At 35.1% G+C, this 18,451-nt stretch overlaps 1 protein-coding gene across 7 annotated transcripts in view; it reads right to left on the bottom strand.

The window, feature by feature from the left end:
• Positions 1-13,084: 13,084 nt before the first annotated feature.
• Positions 13,085-18,451, bottom strand: part of LOC144966253 (uncharacterized) — a 50,611-nt gene continuing 45,244 nt past the window's right edge. For all 7 annotated transcript variants that reach the window (XM_078902448.1, XM_078902449.1, XM_078902453.1 and 4 more), the window contains exons 10-12: positions 17,612-17,661; positions 17,120-17,151; positions 13,085-14,981 (exon numbers count right to left, since the gene is read on the bottom strand). In XM_078902448.1, the coding sequence (XP_078758574.1) occupies positions 13,225-14,981; positions 17,120-17,151; positions 17,612-17,661 (1,839 nt within the window). In that variant the 3' untranslated portion in view covers positions 13,085-13,224. The remainder of the gene's footprint in view (positions 14,982-17,119; positions 17,152-17,611; positions 17,662-18,451) is intronic.

The following is an 18,451-nucleotide window of genomic DNA, read 5'->3' as shown; positions in this document are numbered from 1 at the left end:
TCATGCCTTTTTAAGTGATATTTTTCAGTCAATGACCTTGCATTTATTATTGTATTGAATATTGTGGAATTTTTCAATTTTGTACATTTTTGATTCGACTTTTGCCTGTTTTGTTTTTTTTTAATTTTATTTTACCAAAGTTGTAAATTTTAATCTTGTATATTTATAGCCATTTAATTGGTACTTAATTTATTACAAAATTATGCAATTAAGAAAGTCACAATCTGTTTGTCTTTTTTTCCCTCCATAATCGGTCTTAAATTTTATCAAAAACTTCTGGTATTTCATAATTCATATTTACATTTTTTTAAAGTAAAAATGCGAAATAATTATATAAAATGATTATTGCTTGTTGGGTTAAAGCCTAATACTGGACGGCAGAAAAGATTTCCGGTGTCTCTCTGTTTTAGTTGAAATAGAGAAAGGGCGACCACTCCTTCCTGACATAATAACTGATGGTCTTAGTGGATGATTCTGGCTATTTAATATTTTAGTTATTTTACTAATACAAAATTTCTCGTATAAAAGATCTACATTTTCAACATCATTTATATAGCGTTTAATGGATTTTTTAATATTTGAATTTATTTTGTTCCTTACCATTGCTAAGCAATTGCCTCCACAAGCTGTTATACAAAATGACAAGACACTTTCGATTACTGCTCTATAAAATAATGTGCAAAGGGTTTTATCTATTCTAAACTGAGAAAGTTTTGATAAAAAATAAGTACGTCTGCACATCTTATGCCTAATTATTTTATGTTCATCCCACTTGGGCCTGTAATCAATCGTTACACCAAGGTATTTGTAGTGAGAAACTCGCTGGACGAATTGATCCTTTAATTTTAAGGTTCTATCGGTTCCTTCACTCTCCTGAAGTCAATCACCAGTTCCTTTGTCTTGCTTATGTTAAGCTCTAGGTGGTGGGCATCACACCAAGACACAAATCTATCAATTTCTTGCCTTAAGCCACTTCGTTGCCATTTGTTATGAGGCCTTGAAGAGCGGTGTCATCTGCAAACTTTATTAAAGGTACACTCAAGTTTTGACTTCTACAGTCATTCGTGTATATTGTGAATAATACAGGGGACAATACACAACTTTGAGGAGCACCAGTATTTGTAGTTATACAGGAAGATATGTTTTGTCCTAATTAAACATATTGTGCTCTCTCCATAAGAAATTCGAGCACCCAATCAATTATAGACTTGTTTAAATTCAGACTAGTCAGTTTTTGAACAACCAACCGAGGTTGCATTGTATTGAACGCTGAAGAAAAATCTGCAATCTGATGGCATATAAAAGATTTTAAAGCATTAATTTATTGTATTTAACCACAGATTGTTAGTTTTTAAAGGTAGTTATAATATCTACTATGTTATTACCCCTGAAAAGTACGAATGTTTCCAAGGCAGGTCTGCGAATGCTAGTGACAGTGACTTAAGTGTTAAAGGCACCAATTGTTTTCTAGATCGATAAAACTCTGTCATGTGTCATGTATTTGAAATGGTGTTGAACTTGAACCCTTTAGAACTGAACTAGAACTGTATCAATCCAATATTTGTATAAGTGCCTTATTCCATCGTTGTTCATTGAAAATGTTCTCATCATCCAGTAGGTTTTTGCCAAGTAGCTTTATTATCTCTTCCTTCAAGTTGTCTGAATTCTATATTAGAATTAGAACCGAGCCAGTCTATAGTGTTGCTGTATTCTCTATACCATCTTATCTTTCCCCACTTCCATTTGACTTTATGTCTTCGTCCCTAATAAGCCTACTTTGATTTACCCGTGCCTTGGCTGTAATCCTTAGCCAGAAGGGAAGCAGTAGTCAGATGCCAGCATTTTCCTTTTTTTTTAAAATGAGAGATGACTTTTTTTCTTGTACATCATCTGTCTATATACGGGTTATTTGGTGTGTCGGAAATTGAATGAAGGTCTTCCTTGTGGCAGGAACTCTTGGTAGGTGTCTCAATCTTGAGTCTCAATACATTTTGCAGCTGGTTCAAGAATTATAACTGGGTGGGGATCCTGACCTCCCATAGTGGGCAGGGGGGTACATACTGTGTCTTCTATCCCCGTATATCTGTTTTCCAACATGCTTTCTGTCTTTGTCTTGGCATGAGATTACTTGGTTTTGTCCTGGCCCTGGCCGGAGTCCTAGTTGGGAGGGAAACAGTCAAATGCATAATTTTTGTTTTGGGAGATATTTTTTTCCTTGTAAATCATCTCTCTGTTATGTGTTATTATATTTGTTATTTTTAATGTATAATGCAAGCATTTGAGTGTATTCTTCTTTGTTGGATTTTGTGCTTGTGTCTGGATGAGACTTATAGGTGATCTCAAACTAAGAACATTGGTGGTGTGCTCTTGGAATCTACATCTGATCCCTATTTGTTCCCAGTTCCCCTTTGTCTTACTTTCTCTTGGGTGCTTTAATTGTAATTCTAGAACTTTTTACTATCCCATTTTCTTCCTTTTTACTGGCGCTGATATTACCTTAATGTGTTGTTAGCTCCGTAAAACCCTTAAAAACAAAAACAAAACAAGAATTAGAAATACTCGGACAGTGCCATTCCAATAGGGGGGAAAAAGTCTCTTAACTTATTTGAAGGAATTCAATCTCATGTAACTGAATCTCTCTCGCATTGAAATATTGTGTGTGTGTGTGTGTCTGTCTGTCTGTGTGTGTGGGTGGAAGATTCCAACATGGCACTTGTGTTTAGCATTGATGCTTTGTTTTTGTCGACACGTGTATTAATATATAATTCATTTCTGAATTGTTCATGAAATTCAATTCATCTTCCATACTTATATGAGATTTATGAATACATTTTACTCTATTCCCTACTACTAGCACCAGTAGTTTTGTATCATTTCTGACCTCAAGATAACGAAGTCGGTTACCTTTTAAAAATGATTTTTGTCTTGAATTCTTGTCTCTTAATAATATAATATAATATACGTATATAACATATAGCGCCCATTAATCCACTGACAAGTGCTCTATGGTGCTTAACAATCACTCTGAAAATATAAACTAGCATACACACTAACACACTTACTCACATACACCCGTACACTCAAACCCACATACGGAAACTTCTCCACATCCACATTCACAAACTCTTTACACACACATTACTATACCATCTACCCTAAAGTAAAATATATGAAAGCATATTAATTGTCTTTTTTGTGTGTTTTAAAACAGTTTACGGATATCGACAATGGGTTTGAAAAATAATTCACCTTTCTTTAATGAATTTTAAAATTTAAACAATGATTTTCCTTCAAAGTATTTTAACAAGAGCCTAGTCATTCCAAACCAAAAACATTTTTTATTTACTTCAATTTTTTTTATTCCCTCTGCGCAATGAAAATCATCAATTTGATTAATATATATATATATATATATATATATATATATATATATATATATATTTATTAGTAATTTATATATTATTACTATTATATAGTACTAAACATTATACTTTTTCTCTTATTTAATTATAACAAAATTTAATTATACTCTGTTTTCTTAAAGGTAGTTTTATTTTATGTTTTTATGGTTGTTTAATGTGTGCTTTTTCTTTTAGCATTCATCGAAAATCCTAAATGTTTTTCTGACTTGATCTTCAAAAATTAACTCAGTATTATATTTCTTTTGTTGTTTGAAATTTTGACAATCCTAATACTACTAATACGATAGAACCTGGACTTGAGAACTAGTTAAACCACGAAAAGTGTTGTCTTATGTCATGTATATATCTCAACAATTGAAGAGAATATGAAAAGAAACTGAAATGTTCATTGTGGTGGCAGTCTATTGAACTATTAGTAGGAAGTCAATGCTTGCTGTCTCTTATTTTATTCCCCCAATTATCTGTTGTTTTCCTTCCTATCATTTGAGTTAGACTATTTTGATACTTCACCAATAGCGAACCTGTCAGATTGTGTTTTTTAATATATGATTATTATAGTTATAGACATCCATTCTTTACGTCATGACACAAAATTCCTCACAGCTGGTCACTGATTTGGAAAAAGTCTTCCTTCGCCTTCAGAGCCATTAGGCCCATGGAGCTGGAGTTTATACCGGTTTCCATAGCGTGAAGCGGATAAGAGCAATTGCTATCCTTTGGATAGGACACTAGTCTGTTGCAAAGTTCTTTCCACCACATCTTAGAGACCCAGCTACCCAATCATTGCTGGATGGACAGAGGGTAAAATAAAAGAAAAGGTTCAGATAAGTAATTAATGTATGGATGATGATATTTTTTTGCATGTCATTATATGAAAGGATGTTATTGATTGTCATTGATTTACTGTAAAGCAATTCGGTGCATTTCACGTGGTCGTGATCCTGTGCCTGTCAGTGTCAGCTCTGTTGGCATGTCATGTAAAAAGATTTATGTACGAAGAGATGGTGAAATTCCTTTGTGATTCTGCTCTTGTTATCTTTCCTATCTGTCTTTATCTGTTGTCTCCTTACTTGTGGCTTGATTTGTGCTTACTGCTTTAATTTAGTCTTTTGTGCCATTTTTTTTCTGGTTGTTTTGTGTTTTTGTTTTGTTTTCATTTGTTTTGATTCTTCATTCTTGAATCATTATTTTTCTCTTCCAGGATCTATTGTGTCTCAATCCGTTTTGATAATGGAATTCTCGTCTTCCATTCAGTTTGATGGTGCTACACCAAAGTTTTGACATATTTTTTACCCTATTTCATTTTGGGAAGGGATTACCATTTCTCATATGAATCATTGCCTTTTCCTTCCATTTTAAAGATAAAAGTTGCTACGTCTTCCAAATTATTATCACAAGCGTATTTTACCATGCAAGAATTTTGCACCTGTCCGTACGGTCAAAAACCTTCAACTTCAATCATTTTTTTCCCTTTATTTATTATTCAATTATTTTTTGTTGAGAGATTATGTACATGTATTGTAATAGTCATGCAATCTGCTTTTGGGTGAGGTGTAAGCGTTATGGTGAGGGGAGATGACAGATGTAGGTGCTAATGAAAAAGATACATCCAGACACCGTAATCAGTGTGAATTGGGAGTTGCCCCCACCCACCTATCACTATCACCATATCATTAAGTATTCTTATTCATCCACGTTGGCCCATTGCGAACGGTAGCGATTTAAAGAGTGAAAACTAAGATTCTAGAAGCTGTTGGCATAATTGAACAAGGTAACAGTTTCAAGAAAAAGAATAAAATACATGATACAGAACATTTCAATCTCAAAATCCTTCTTCAGTCTAACAGTCTAAACAGCAAAAATCTAAATAAATTATTTGTTAATATTTTCATTGTTTTCTGAAGTATGGTTTTGAGCTGGAAATGTTTGGTGTTAAGTATCGTGATCTTTTTTTTAAACGTTGTTTTAATGTTATTAACATTTGTTTAACACCGACGTTATAGACTGAGTTGGTCATTTTGAAATATAAAAATCTGGAAAAAAAAGTGTGTATGAAACAGTGCCAGACAAAGAAAAAGAGAAAAATACAAGAAAAAAAAATATCGGTTCCAGGAAAACTTGATTTTTTGTGGATGATTTCTTTCTTGTTGTTTTTCTTCCTTGCTTTTTCTGGCACTATTTCATACACTTTTTCAGATCTTTATCTTACACCAGTGCCTGTTCCTTAACTGGGAATGCACGGTAATCGCGAATCGAATCAAGTCTGTACAGGTCAGTGGCATCATGGAAGTTGATATTAGTTTTACTGAATGTTTCTACACGTCTAGTTTCTATATTTTTTTATTTTTTTTATGCATGCATTTTCACTTTTATATTTTAATTATAATCAACCATAATTGTTTCACCTAATTTACAATCAAGTATGAGATTATCAAATCAAAACTTTTGCCAAACATTTTAAAGTTTGATCACTTTTTTTTATATATATTTTTTTTTAATTATAGGCAACATAAACGTCAATAAAAAAAATTGATATTGATATTCACAAATTTGCTCTTGCTGGTTCTTTGGTCTTTCAGTTCGTTTTTGGTTACTTTTTGTTTTACTTTCCTTTTAAAAAAAAAAAAAAAATTTATATCTGTGTTTCTCCAAGAGAGTTAGGGCTAAGGCCTATGAATCCGTAGTTTAATTCTCGTTTCTGAGTATAAAATGGATAGGAAATTTAGTTGTAGTATTTTCCACTAGATCCTAGACTTGACTACTCAAGCACTGCTGAAGGTACAGGATGATCAGAAAAAAGTTGGACTCGACTCACAATGCAATATATCGAAAAACTCAAAAAAAGTGTGGAAAAGGCACCATATCTATTTCAGACCATCTTACTTACTTATCCGAACCAGCGATCACCTGAGCTCTACCCCTTCGGTCTTGTGCCATGACGTAGAAGTTAGACGTCTTTTGTAGTTTTCAGACCATCTAAAAATGCCCGTCCATATGGGGATATGTTTCAAATAGGGAACAGAAATAGATTTCACGAGCAAGCTATCAGCGTACGCAAATGTTTACAAAATAAACTCCAAAGAACGAGTACACAAAAGAGAGATTCTTACAAGCGGAAAAAATATCTCTCAAAATTAAAACTGAACATTGTTACCCTGTCAGCCAAGGACTTTGTCCAGGGCCAGGGGCAAACCCAAGTCATCTCATTCCAAAACAAAGACAAAGCAACCAGGAAAAGGTAATCTTGTTTTTTTTAGGGTTTTACTTTTACGGCGCTTGCAACACATTTAGGTTATATCAGCGCCAGTAAAAAGGAAGAAAATGGAATAGTAAAAAGTTCTAGAATTACAATTAAAGCACCCAAGAAAAAGTAAGACATAGGGGAACTGGGAAGAAATAGGGATCAGATGTAGATTCCAAGAGCATACCACCACAATGTACTTAGTTTGAGACCACCTACTATAAGTCTCATCCGGACACAAGCACAAAATCCAACAAAGAGGAATAATACACTCAAATGCTTACATTATACATTCAAAATAACAAATATATATTAATATTAATACATAACAGAGAGATGATTTACGAGGAAAATAAATATCTCCCAAAACAATAACGAAGCATTTGACTGTTTCTCTAGGAGGTCAAAAGACCCCACTTGCCATAAATTGTAAGCAACATGGAGTCTGAACTGAAGGCTTGACTGTGATGAACGCAATGGATGCCTCTACTCTCTATTGTGCGGCTATTTGGTCTTGTGGTATGACACTCACTTTCGGATCGGAAGGTCCTGGGTTCGAACCTCGCTCGGCGCGCCACATAGTTGAGTCTTTGGAAAAGGCTCTTTACTCACATTCTCTCATCGTACTCAGATGTAAAATGAGTACCTGGCCGTTAACAGCGTTGTCTGTCCGAAAAAATTGTAATACCGCCTAATAGTAACAGTCAGGCGTCATGTCCCGTCCTAAGTGTTAATGTTGGCCAGGGAGCCCTTGTAAAGTGCTTTGAGCATGTTTAGTGGATATTGCGCTATATAAAAGCTCAATTCTATTCAAATAAGTGATTTACAAAAGAAAAAAGACAACAAAGAATGACACTGGCATCCGACTTCAACGACCTCCAAGTTGTTCCGTCTCGGAAAATCAAAATCAAGGGCACAAGACGATACAGAAATGGACAAACCACACAGAATGTGATTTTACAATTTATCCCCCTATGTTTGTTGACCTTTCTATTTGGTTCTGGGTCCTTGAACAGATCAATTTTTGAGGCTCATGCATCCATTCTATATACATTTTTTGTGGCCTCGACGTTCGTTTCTGTGGGCTTATTCCACGTCCTCAGTCGGCGTAATCCTTAATAATGTCCGAAGAAAAAATTCTTACTCCATACGAAACACAACGGAACCAAGAACAAGCAAATCGTATGAGTAAGAATTTTTTCATCGGACATTATGATTACGCCGATTGAGGACGTGGAATAAGCCCACAGAAACGAACTTCTCGGCCACAAAAAATGTGTGACAATTTGTATTCTATATTACTTTTTTATTAGCTCTAACCATCATTACCGAGCACTTTCGTACCCAAGAGTACCCACCAACACTCATAAATATATATATATATATATATATGTAAAAATGTACAAAATACCATATTGTGAAATAAGAAGTAATCCAACATTTATTTTCAATTTATCATTTATGTAATATTATATAATATATATAATTTTAGACAGCAAGAGTTGGTTGTTACAATACACGGTGGTGAAAAACTTATTTGAAAAATTTGCTGCTGTACACTGACAAAATTCGTGTTTTATACTTTGTCCAAAAACAACAGAAAACATTTACCTCAAACACCAATCAACTAAGACTACACCTTCAAAATAGAAGTTTTGGTTTGAGACATTTTGTCATAGTAGAGGTTATTCTTATCTTGGTCTTAGTCAATGGCTGTTTGGAGTGAAAGAAAAATTAAGTGTGAAAAAAGTGTATTTTGTCAATGAATAACAGTACGGTCAATATAATTATGCAAACACGTTTGTTGTCAACCCAAACACGATAGCATTAACCAACAATTCTATAAATATGTACATAATTGAAGTCGAAATCACTGCAGGCTTCCTTCTATTTTGATTAAATCTCCTCGTCTAGAAAGTCATTGCCTAAATTTTAAAATTGGGGTTTTTTTTAGATTCCATTCTGCTACGTTGGTGTATGTACATCCGTACATCGCTTATGACAAGATTTATGTCATCAATGATGATGATTATTTTCCATTTTCTCACTGCTTGTGGTCAAACAACAAAGGTTATTTGCATTTATCAATAGTTTTATTGCGTTGCGTTATCAGGAAACTTACTAATCACATTAAATCAATTGAAAAACAAAATTCAAAGTGATTTTTAAAAAAAACCAAAAACAAGCCATCAAACATAAAGTTAAAATGTGCCCAAACGCAATGGTCGGGACAAAATGTGTAACAGTATAAAATAATCAATTCAAAACATTATGTATGCTGCCAATATAGTCGTTTTTCAGACGTGAGAACGTGCCGCCAACATATAATTTACCATCACCAAACAGGCGCTCGTGGCAGAAAGTTGTGGAATATTTATTCATTTATCTAAGTGCATGAACTGACAGTTTACTTTTTCCCAGATTAATTCATTTTTGTTTTGATTCATTCTCAAACCAAACCAACACCTGCCACAGTCAACGAATATAAAGTCTGTAAATTTTTGGTGGAAAAAATTTGAATTTAAAGAAAGGAAAAAATATGTAAGAACTCAAATTACACGACAATTTGCCTGAAATTCGGACAGATGAAGAAATTTTGTCTGAAAGACATTCTAATCTAATTATTGTTTGCAATCTGTGCCAAGCACCAATACATCAGTCTTTCACATTATTGAAATGTTCAGGCGGTATGATGATCAAAATAAAACCGGCAAGAGTCAAAATGCCAATACGGCAGCAAACTTCAACCCATGATCCATGCTTTAATGAGTAATCACTATACACAAGGCTTTAGAATTGATGACGTGTCGTAGTTCAAATGGCCAAATATCCATTTTTAAGCATTAATTTTGTTTTAAAGGATTTTCCCCCAAAAATCTCATATCTACCCAATACAAAACTTGAACCTTTACACTCAAACTCAACAGAAATAAGTACATTCTTTTCTGCCATATAACAAGCTTTACAAAACATGTACATATCTGATGTACATATCTGAATAAGAAAAGATGCTCATTGTTGTATCCTAACAAATTTGACGATTTCCCTGTAGTTGGTCAGAAAGAGAGGGTTAAATTAAGAATCCAAATCTAGAGAGAAAAAATTTGAACGTGATCAAAATTAGCCCCCAGAAAATCTATTATAAGTACGAATCTACCAATTAAAGCTGTACAAGTGGCAGGTCTGGGTTATGGAATCAAATCAAACGTCATTTACTCAACTGGTATTTACGGCACTGTATGATAAATTTGATCAAATCAGACTATGAATGGTCTACACGATGACTATGAAGAGAAATCTACAATACACAGAAATCAAGTCGTATTTTCACACACTTATTTAAAAACATCCACAGGCGGTCGTCTAGGTGAACTAATATTTATTTTCAAAAAATAAATTAGTAAAAAACATTATTATCAAAATAATAATAATAATAATAATAATAATAATAATAATAACAATAATAATAATAATTATACTAATAATAGATTGCTCCAAAAAGTACCATTAACAGTTACCACTCTATGAAAGTAGACATTCATCAGAGAAAATGTAGTTTGGAAAACTAAAATCCAAAAAGCAGAACGTTCGTTCCCAAGGCAGACACAAACCGATGTCCATAAACTGTAGAGATCCCTCCTCCCCTCAAACAAGTGGAATAAATAATAACAACTTTTTTAAAAGCCTAGTTTTGTGTGTGAGATGAGAAAACAAAATCATCTCTGGAGGTCAAAGCAATTCAATATGTATAAAAAAAAGGATAAAATCGTGTAAGTAAAAACGTGTAACAACAATAATAATTCATGGCATTTAAGAAGTCAATTCAAATTCAATAAAAACAAATAAATGTGCATGTGATATCAATATTATGTACTACGATTAAAAAACATTCATTCTTGTCACTTTCATACCCCAGTGGTCCCAACCCGAAATACATTCCATTTATTCTTCACTTATTCAATCCATTCACCCAATATTAAAAATGTTAAGGCACACAAATCATTTCATTGTATAAAAACAAACAGCATATTGTGAGACATAAAATCAAATCGATAACATTCTTGAATAAAAAGTCTATCCACATTCAATTCCGAAAAGAAAAAAAAAGTGTGAGTATATAAATGGATGTCTAATTCTAATAGAAGTCAAATTTGAGCCAACTCTAACACCTCATAAAACGAAATCATTTAAAGCCAAGATAAATACAAAACTGACAACCCAAATTGCCGCTAAAACAGAGTAAGACCAATTTTAACATTCAGGGCATTTCCTCACAGGTCCAAACACAAAAACATTTTGTTCTCGAATGAATCTGATTCATTAAAATAATAAGATTTCAATTCTTAATCCTTGTGCATTAGACAAATGTCATAATAAATTAAGAAATTAAGGAGCAGAACACTTGCTTCAGATCTTCAAATGTCGTAACCAACACTTTCAACTTGTCCTTCCAAAGTATGGAAACATCACTAAATCCATTTTTAAAAGCTTGCCAGCAATCATTTAACTTAACATTAACATAAAAAAAGGAGAAAAAATGGTGGGGGTGGGGGGGAGATGAGGGGGCAATGGGAGATGGCAGTTATGTATACATTATAGTTATATCGAGTATCCAGAAAACAAATGCCAAATGTGCTGCTCTAGTACGTCAATAAAATCGTTTCAAAATATTTCGTTGATTCTTTCTTCGCCTTGAATTAGTTACACCACTAACAACAGTCTGAGAGCTGCAGCAAAAATTAAAATTAGGGAATTTAATTGAGGATGAACAGTCAATGACCACTGCTGCATAAAAAACACCTGATGAAGCCTTTACGATTACGAGGTATTGCCAATGTCTCCATTCTAACCAAGGTCACCATCATTAAGGTTTCTTTATGATAAATACTAAATACATTTACATTATGAAAACAAACGATTAAGTGAACATAACAAAAAACAAAAGCTAGCACTGGTACTGGTGGTACATACAGTACTAGACTAGAGGTAGCAGTAAAATAATTCTACACCTAAGATTTTGGAATATAATTTTGAAAATCTGAAAAGGTCTTTATGAATATGAAACAAGTGACAGACAAAAAGCAGAAAGAAAAGTACAGGGGGGAAAAAATCAACTGACCTCAACTAGCAATCAAGGCAGGCTGATGTTTTCTTCTACTTTGTCTGACACTGTTTCACACACCCAAAACTTTTTCAAGACTATATCTTACACCCGTGCCTGTCCCCTAATTTATTAAATCATGGAGAAAATTAATATAAATTTTATCACGTAAATAGGAGTACCAAAGTATTCGGTACTAAAGACAATACATTTTACTAGCCAGCCTTAGATTCAACAAAAGTCTTTGTACGATTTGGTAAAAATATTTTTGTAAAACTTAAATAGCCTTTTGATGTAAAATTGTGCAGATATTAAAAATCCATAACAGATAACCAGTCTCAGTCTAGTTCATCTTGTAAATAAAGTTGAGGGTTTTTGTTGTTCATATAAACGGACCCAACTCAGCCCAACCAAGTCGTTTTATTGAATGACTGGCGGCCCAGATGGCAAAAACAATTAAATGAGTGGTGAGGAAAACAAAAACAAAAATATCAACAACAAAAACAGAAATAGATAGAACAAGAATGGAGTGCGATTGATATGTAATTTTTATACAAAAAATACAAAATCCCTAAATAATAATTTACAAGTGAACTTGACTACGATGCTCAGACAAAATAAATAAACAATCATTATCACGCCTAAACCATATCCAAAAAGGAGAAAAAAGAAACCAAAAAAACATGAGATAATCTTGGTCATAGCACAATAATTTGTATAGATGTTTTAAAAATAAATAAATAAAAACACATAAAATAAGAGAGAGATAGAAAGAAAGAAAAATATAAAAAAGAACCCAGGAAATGTAATATAAGAAAACTGGATATTATATACAGTGAGTAAAATCTTTCATGGGTTTTGTATGTGTGTACATGTTTAAAAGACTGTCTTTACAAAATTGCAAAAATAAATCTAGAGTCCAAAATGCATCAAACAAATCTGTTTAAACAAACTTAATCTTTTAAAGTTCATTGAAGAAATTTGTAGTTACTGTAAGGTAAGGAAACCATTATAAACTGATATTCTGATATACCAGACGTTTTTGAAATATTAGAGACAAAAAGTGATCAATATTTAGTTGTGTTTTTGGGGGGATAAATTGTGAAAAATGACCAAAAACCTAAGAATCAGCCATCAAAAAGTATAGCAGTGATAGTTGTTTGTCAAAATTTGAAAAACATGCAAAAAGTTTATACGTTGTGCTTCATGTACTCTTTGTCTGGAGGAAGATTGAATTGACAAGGAAACTTATCCTTCAGGTGAGTTTAGGCCAAATAAATAAAACAATAAAATAGATGACATTGAAAGAAAATCCTTACAGGGGGGGGGGGGGGGGGGAAAATGTGACGCCAGTGACAGTTCCTCTTATACAAAATTTGTTGCATGCAATTTGGGCTGCTTTATGGGTGAGAGGTAAACGATTCCAGAGAAAATAGTAAAACAAAATTTAATTAGCCACATTATATCCTGGCTCGTCGAGTCCTTGGTTGTGGAGGCTGGGCAGGACTTTTAAACGAGACTTGTTTTTGTGATTTCTTACCACGAGTAGCTTTCGGCGATGGCTTCGACTTTGGAGACTCGACTTTTTTTTGTCCTTTAACTTTAGCAGATTTAGCAGGGGCGGCAACTATTTGTTCATCGGCTTTCCTCTTCCTACCTCCTGCAACAACTTTTGGTGATGGCGCCTTTTTAGGGCTTGGCGCTTTTGCCTTTCCTCTTCGCTTTGCTGGGGAAGGATTTGAGACAACTACTGGGGCTGCTTCAACTTTAGCCTTTGCGGCTGCCTTCTTAACAGGGGCTGTTGCCTTTTTGACGGGGCTCTTCTTAACTGCAACAGCTCGTCTTCCACCTCTGGGTTTCACTGGAGACGGTGATTTAGCCAGTGGAGCAGCTTCCTCCACTGGTGCCTTAACTGGAGTTGCTTTCTTAACCGGACTCTTTTTGGCTGCAGCCCCACGTCTCTTGGTCTTGGGCTTAACAGGTGATGGTGATGTTACAGCCTTTTGAGGGGTTGCTTTCTTTGTAGGAGTTTTCTTTGCCTGAGCACCCCGTCTTGTGCCGCGTGATTTTACAGGGGATGGTGATTTGGCCACCGCTGGCACTTTAACCTTCGCTGGCGTTGCTTTCTTCGTTGGACTTTTCTTAGTTGCAGCACCCCGTCTTGTGGCACGTGGTTTGGCAGGAGATTTAGCTACCTCTACGGCATCAGCCACTGCACAGCTTTCTGGAGTTGCCTTCTTTGCTGGTTTTAAAACTTCTGGCTCTGCGTCTGCCTTTCTCTTCCTGCTCTGTGGAGCAACCTTGGGCGTTGGTTCTTTCTTGGGTGATGGAGCTTTCCTCCCTCCTCTTCGCTTGGCTGGTGAAGGTTCTAAAGCAATAGTAGGAGATGCTTTAACAGCCTTCTTCACTGGAGTTGCTTTCTTCACAGCAGCACCTCGTCTTGTACCCCTTGGTTTCACAGGGGATGGCGAATTTGCAACTGCAACTTCTGCTTTTGCCTTGGCAGCCTTAACCGGAGTAGCTTTCTTTGCAGTAGCACCTCGTCTTGTAGTTTTAGGTTTTACAGGTGATGGTGATTTAGATGAAACTGGAGATTTAGCTACAGCAGCCTTCTTGGCTGGTGTGGCTTTCTTTGTTGGAGCACCACGTCTTGTGGTTCTTGATTTGACAGGTGAAGGCAATTTCCCGACCTCTTCGTTCTCAGGGCTGATGACCCCTTTCACTGCCTTGGCTTTAGCCTTACTCTTGACAGCCTCCTTCTTTACAGGCGTTGCCTTCTTTGCTGCAGCACCTCGTCTAGTAGCTCTTGGTTTAACGGGTGACGGAGAATTGACTACTTCTGGCACTTCAACCACTTCAGGAGTTGTTTTTGCCTTTGCACTCTTCTTTACTGGAGTTGTTTTTGCCTTTGCACTCTTCTTTACTGGAGTTGTTTTTGTATTTGCACTCTTCTTTACTGGAGTTGTTTTTGCTGCTGCACCTCGTCGTGTAGCACGCGCTTTCACAGGCGATGGTGACTTTGTTACTTCAGGTAGAGTTTCACTTATGACCTTGACAGGGGAGGTTTTCTTTGCCTTTATTGGACTCTTCTTTGCAGAGGCAGCTTTTCTGGCTCTTGATTTGATGGGGGATGGAGACTTAAGTGTCTGAACATTTCTCTTCTTTGCGCTTGGTGCACCAGCACTTTCATCGCCTTTACGTTTTCTACTTGACATTTCTGCAAGTTAGGGAAAAAAATGGAGAATAGCATTATTATTGTACAATTTAGTCGTACAGGAGAAATGACGGAAAGGGGACAAAAGAGAAATAGTAAAATTATAAGATAAACAATGATTAGAACCAGACCTATAAGAAATAAATATGAAACCCTTGATTTATGTCATAAAAGATTTTTTTAAAACATTGAATCTCAGGTAAAATTTTGATCCAAGATTTCAATAAAATTTTATCACAAACTTTGAAATCTTTATAATTGATGTGACAACGTCTTTAAAAATTAAAAAGATCTAATGATCGTTTTTTTAAATGATGTAAAATTCATAAATTTTGAGACTTGTCGACCTCCAATCATTGTTGTACGACTTCATTTCTTCTCATTTCAGCAAAAAGGATGGAATGGGTGGGGGGGGGGGGGGGGATGGATTCTTATTTTCAAATAAGAACTAAATTTATTCCCATTTCCAAATACACAATCAGGAAAGCAATGGAGAGGGCATGAATGTCACTTCACAGCTCAAGACATCGCTGTGCACTTGAATGTGTCAAAAGGCAAATTACCAAAAAATTCAGGGGTGGGACTCTCCAAAGCCAATTTCAAATTTAAAATTTTGCAGAGAGCCCAAAATCATGACAAAAAGGGCAATTCTGACTAAAGGTTAGCCCATGTTCCAGTGGAATTCCAAGGACAGAAACCCTAAATGTGTCAGTGCATGTCATAATCAGTCAGAAGGTGAAAATTTTGGATTAGCATTTTTTTTTTTTTTCTTTTTCTGAAAGAATATGCTCCCTAGAGCATTTTAATCTTTATTTGAAGTAAATCGGGTGATTTTTCATGAAGTTATGGGAAAGATATCCAGCAACTTTTCTCAAATTTCATAATTTTTCAACTTGACTATCTGTAATAAAATATTTAGAAGTGAAATTAAGCTTAGTTTTTCCCCGAAGATGTACAAAAAGGGTTGATTTAATCATTTATGACAAGAACTGGATAAAAATTGACCATCTAACTAAACTTGGCAATATCTCAATTCAAACCTTTTCCCCATCTGACTGATTTTGTAACAAATATGGCATAGCCAAGGGAGAACCCCACCACTAATTCACCACATTTTGATTGATTTTTCCTCTTATTCTCTTATATTCGTGAAAATAATTTCATACTTGTTTATTGGGACAAAATTACTTATCAAATAGGCATTTTCATAATGCAAACTAAAAAAAAATATTTAAAAAAATAAAAAATTGAGCTTTATATAGCGCAATATCCACTAAATGTGCTCAAAGCGCTTTACAAGGGGTCCCTGGTCAACAGCAACATTTAACACGTAGGACGGGACATGGCGCTTGTTAGGCGATAATACAATTTTTCGGACAAAGACAACGCTGTTAACTGCCAGGTACTAATTTTACACCTGAGTACAGTGAGAGAATGTGAGTAAAGAGCCCTTTCCAAGGAATCAACTATGTGCCGAGCACGAGGCTCAAACCCAGGACCTTCTGATCCGAAAGCGAGTGTCATACCACTAGACCACATAGCCGCACAAACTAACGATGAATCTATCAATAGATAAGGAAAAGGAAAGCTGAATTTTTTTTAAATTATCCAAGATTTCCCAGTTTGAGACTACATACATATTCCCATACCCAAATTTTGGTGACGGAGGCTGTTAGGTTTATGGAGTTGCCCTTTATTTTTAAAAGAGATTTTCAATCCCAATTCAGTGTTGATGGTGACAAAAGTGAAAAAGTAGGAAAATGTTGAATGATTGCCTTTAAGCCCCATTTTTACTGCACTAAAACCCTCTTTTAGAGCAATTGAGATGATAGACTATCATTGATACTCTAGCTAACTTATGGAGAGTGGGAAACTGCTCCTGTGTGTTCCACCACACATCAAATCTCTCATTGCTAGCACATTGTTTCGAGAAAATGCAATTTTTAAAAGGAGGAAATTCCTCCTCTGGACAACAAAATCGCGGATTTCCGCGGATCCGAGGAAAACCATCAGCACTGCATTTAAAAGTTTATTTGAGTACAGTCACAGTTATAGACATTTAAAAAAAAAATTGTGTGAGTGAAAAATAAAATTTAAAAAATCGAAATAACGAAAAGAAATGAGAGAAAAAGGAAACTCACCAAGTGGTGCTGGTGTCTGCTGGGATTTTTTACTGGAAAAGAAAGAAAAGAAAAAAAAAAAGATGGATTGGATTGTAATAAAACATGCTTGTCGAATAAGAATTATTTAAATATTAAATACAAGCAAATGAAAGCATGCCTGAATTTGAACAATATTTCTACTATGTTTTAACCAAGAGAACAGACAGAATGCCACATCTTAGAGGGAGTAGGGGGTAGGGGGTAGAGAGAGAGAGAGAGAGAGAGAGAGAGAGAGAGAGAGAGAGAGAGAGAGAGAGAGAGAGAGAGAGAGAGAGAGAGAGAGAGAGAGAGAGAGAGAGAGAGAGAGAGAGAGAGAGAGAGAGAGAGAGAGAGAGAGAGAGAGAGAGAGAGAGAGAGAGAGAGAGAGAGAGAGAGAGAGAGAGAGAGAGAGAGAGAGAGAGAGAGAGAGAGAGAGAGAGAGAGAAATAAAAGACAAATGCTTCGGTATATCAACCAATGAAATCTAGTTACCTGCTGGACTTCTTTGGGGTCTTCTTGGAAGGAGAAGCGGCCTTCAAACCCTGGAAGATAAATAAAACACCTTGGTCATTTTCAATGCAGTTGAGTAGTCCTACAATACTGAGAGTTCATAACGAAAGGAAATTAAAACACATTCGTGACCCACTGTCTCAAATCGGTATTATATCAGGATGAACTCAGTGCTTCATAGAATAGCAGCGCGTATGAAACTCTGGGATAAATTTCAAATTCCAGAGATGCCAACCCCAACTGAAGAAAAGGTGTAATTTTGACTGAAGAAAAGGTGTAATTTTGACTGAAGAAAAGGTGTAATTTTGACTGAAGAAAAGGTGTAATTTTGACTGAAAAATGGTGTAATTTTGACTGAAGAAAAGGTGTAATTTTGACTGAAAAAAAATGTAATTTTGAATGAACAAAGGTGTAATTTTGACTGAAAAAAGGTGTCAATGTGCAAAACAAAAGCATTTAAATGAACATATATCAATCATCTATAATCGCTATTGGAAAATTCCTCTTCACAATTAATCTGGTAAAGGCTACTTCTGCCCAAATAAAGCTTCTGGTTCAGGCTTCAGAAAACAAGATAAGCTGGAAGTGGATGATGAAAATGCAGCTTTCTTCCATTTACGATGAGACGAGATTTCACCCAAAGAAAAAAAATTGCTTAAATCACCCAAACACGACCTTGATGACGTCAAAAGGCGTAATGTGGAACAAAAAAAGCATACATGTGTAATTTGATTCTAAAAGCGTGAAAATACACCTTTTCGGCAGACAGTTGGTAGCTCTGCTATTCATTACGGTTGAGAATAATCACAATTTCATAAATCA

This window comes from Berghia stephanieae, chromosome 2, assembly GCF_034508935.2.
Source record: "Berghia stephanieae isolate SIO BIC M18660-M18661 chromosome 2, UCSD_Bste_1.3, whole genome shotgun sequence".
NCBI classification, from domain to species: domain Eukaryota; kingdom Metazoa; phylum Mollusca; class Gastropoda; order Nudibranchia; family Aeolidiidae; genus Berghia; species Berghia stephanieae.
Note: the sequence above shows the minus strand (reverse complement) of the source record. Positions and strands in the feature narration are given on the sequence as shown.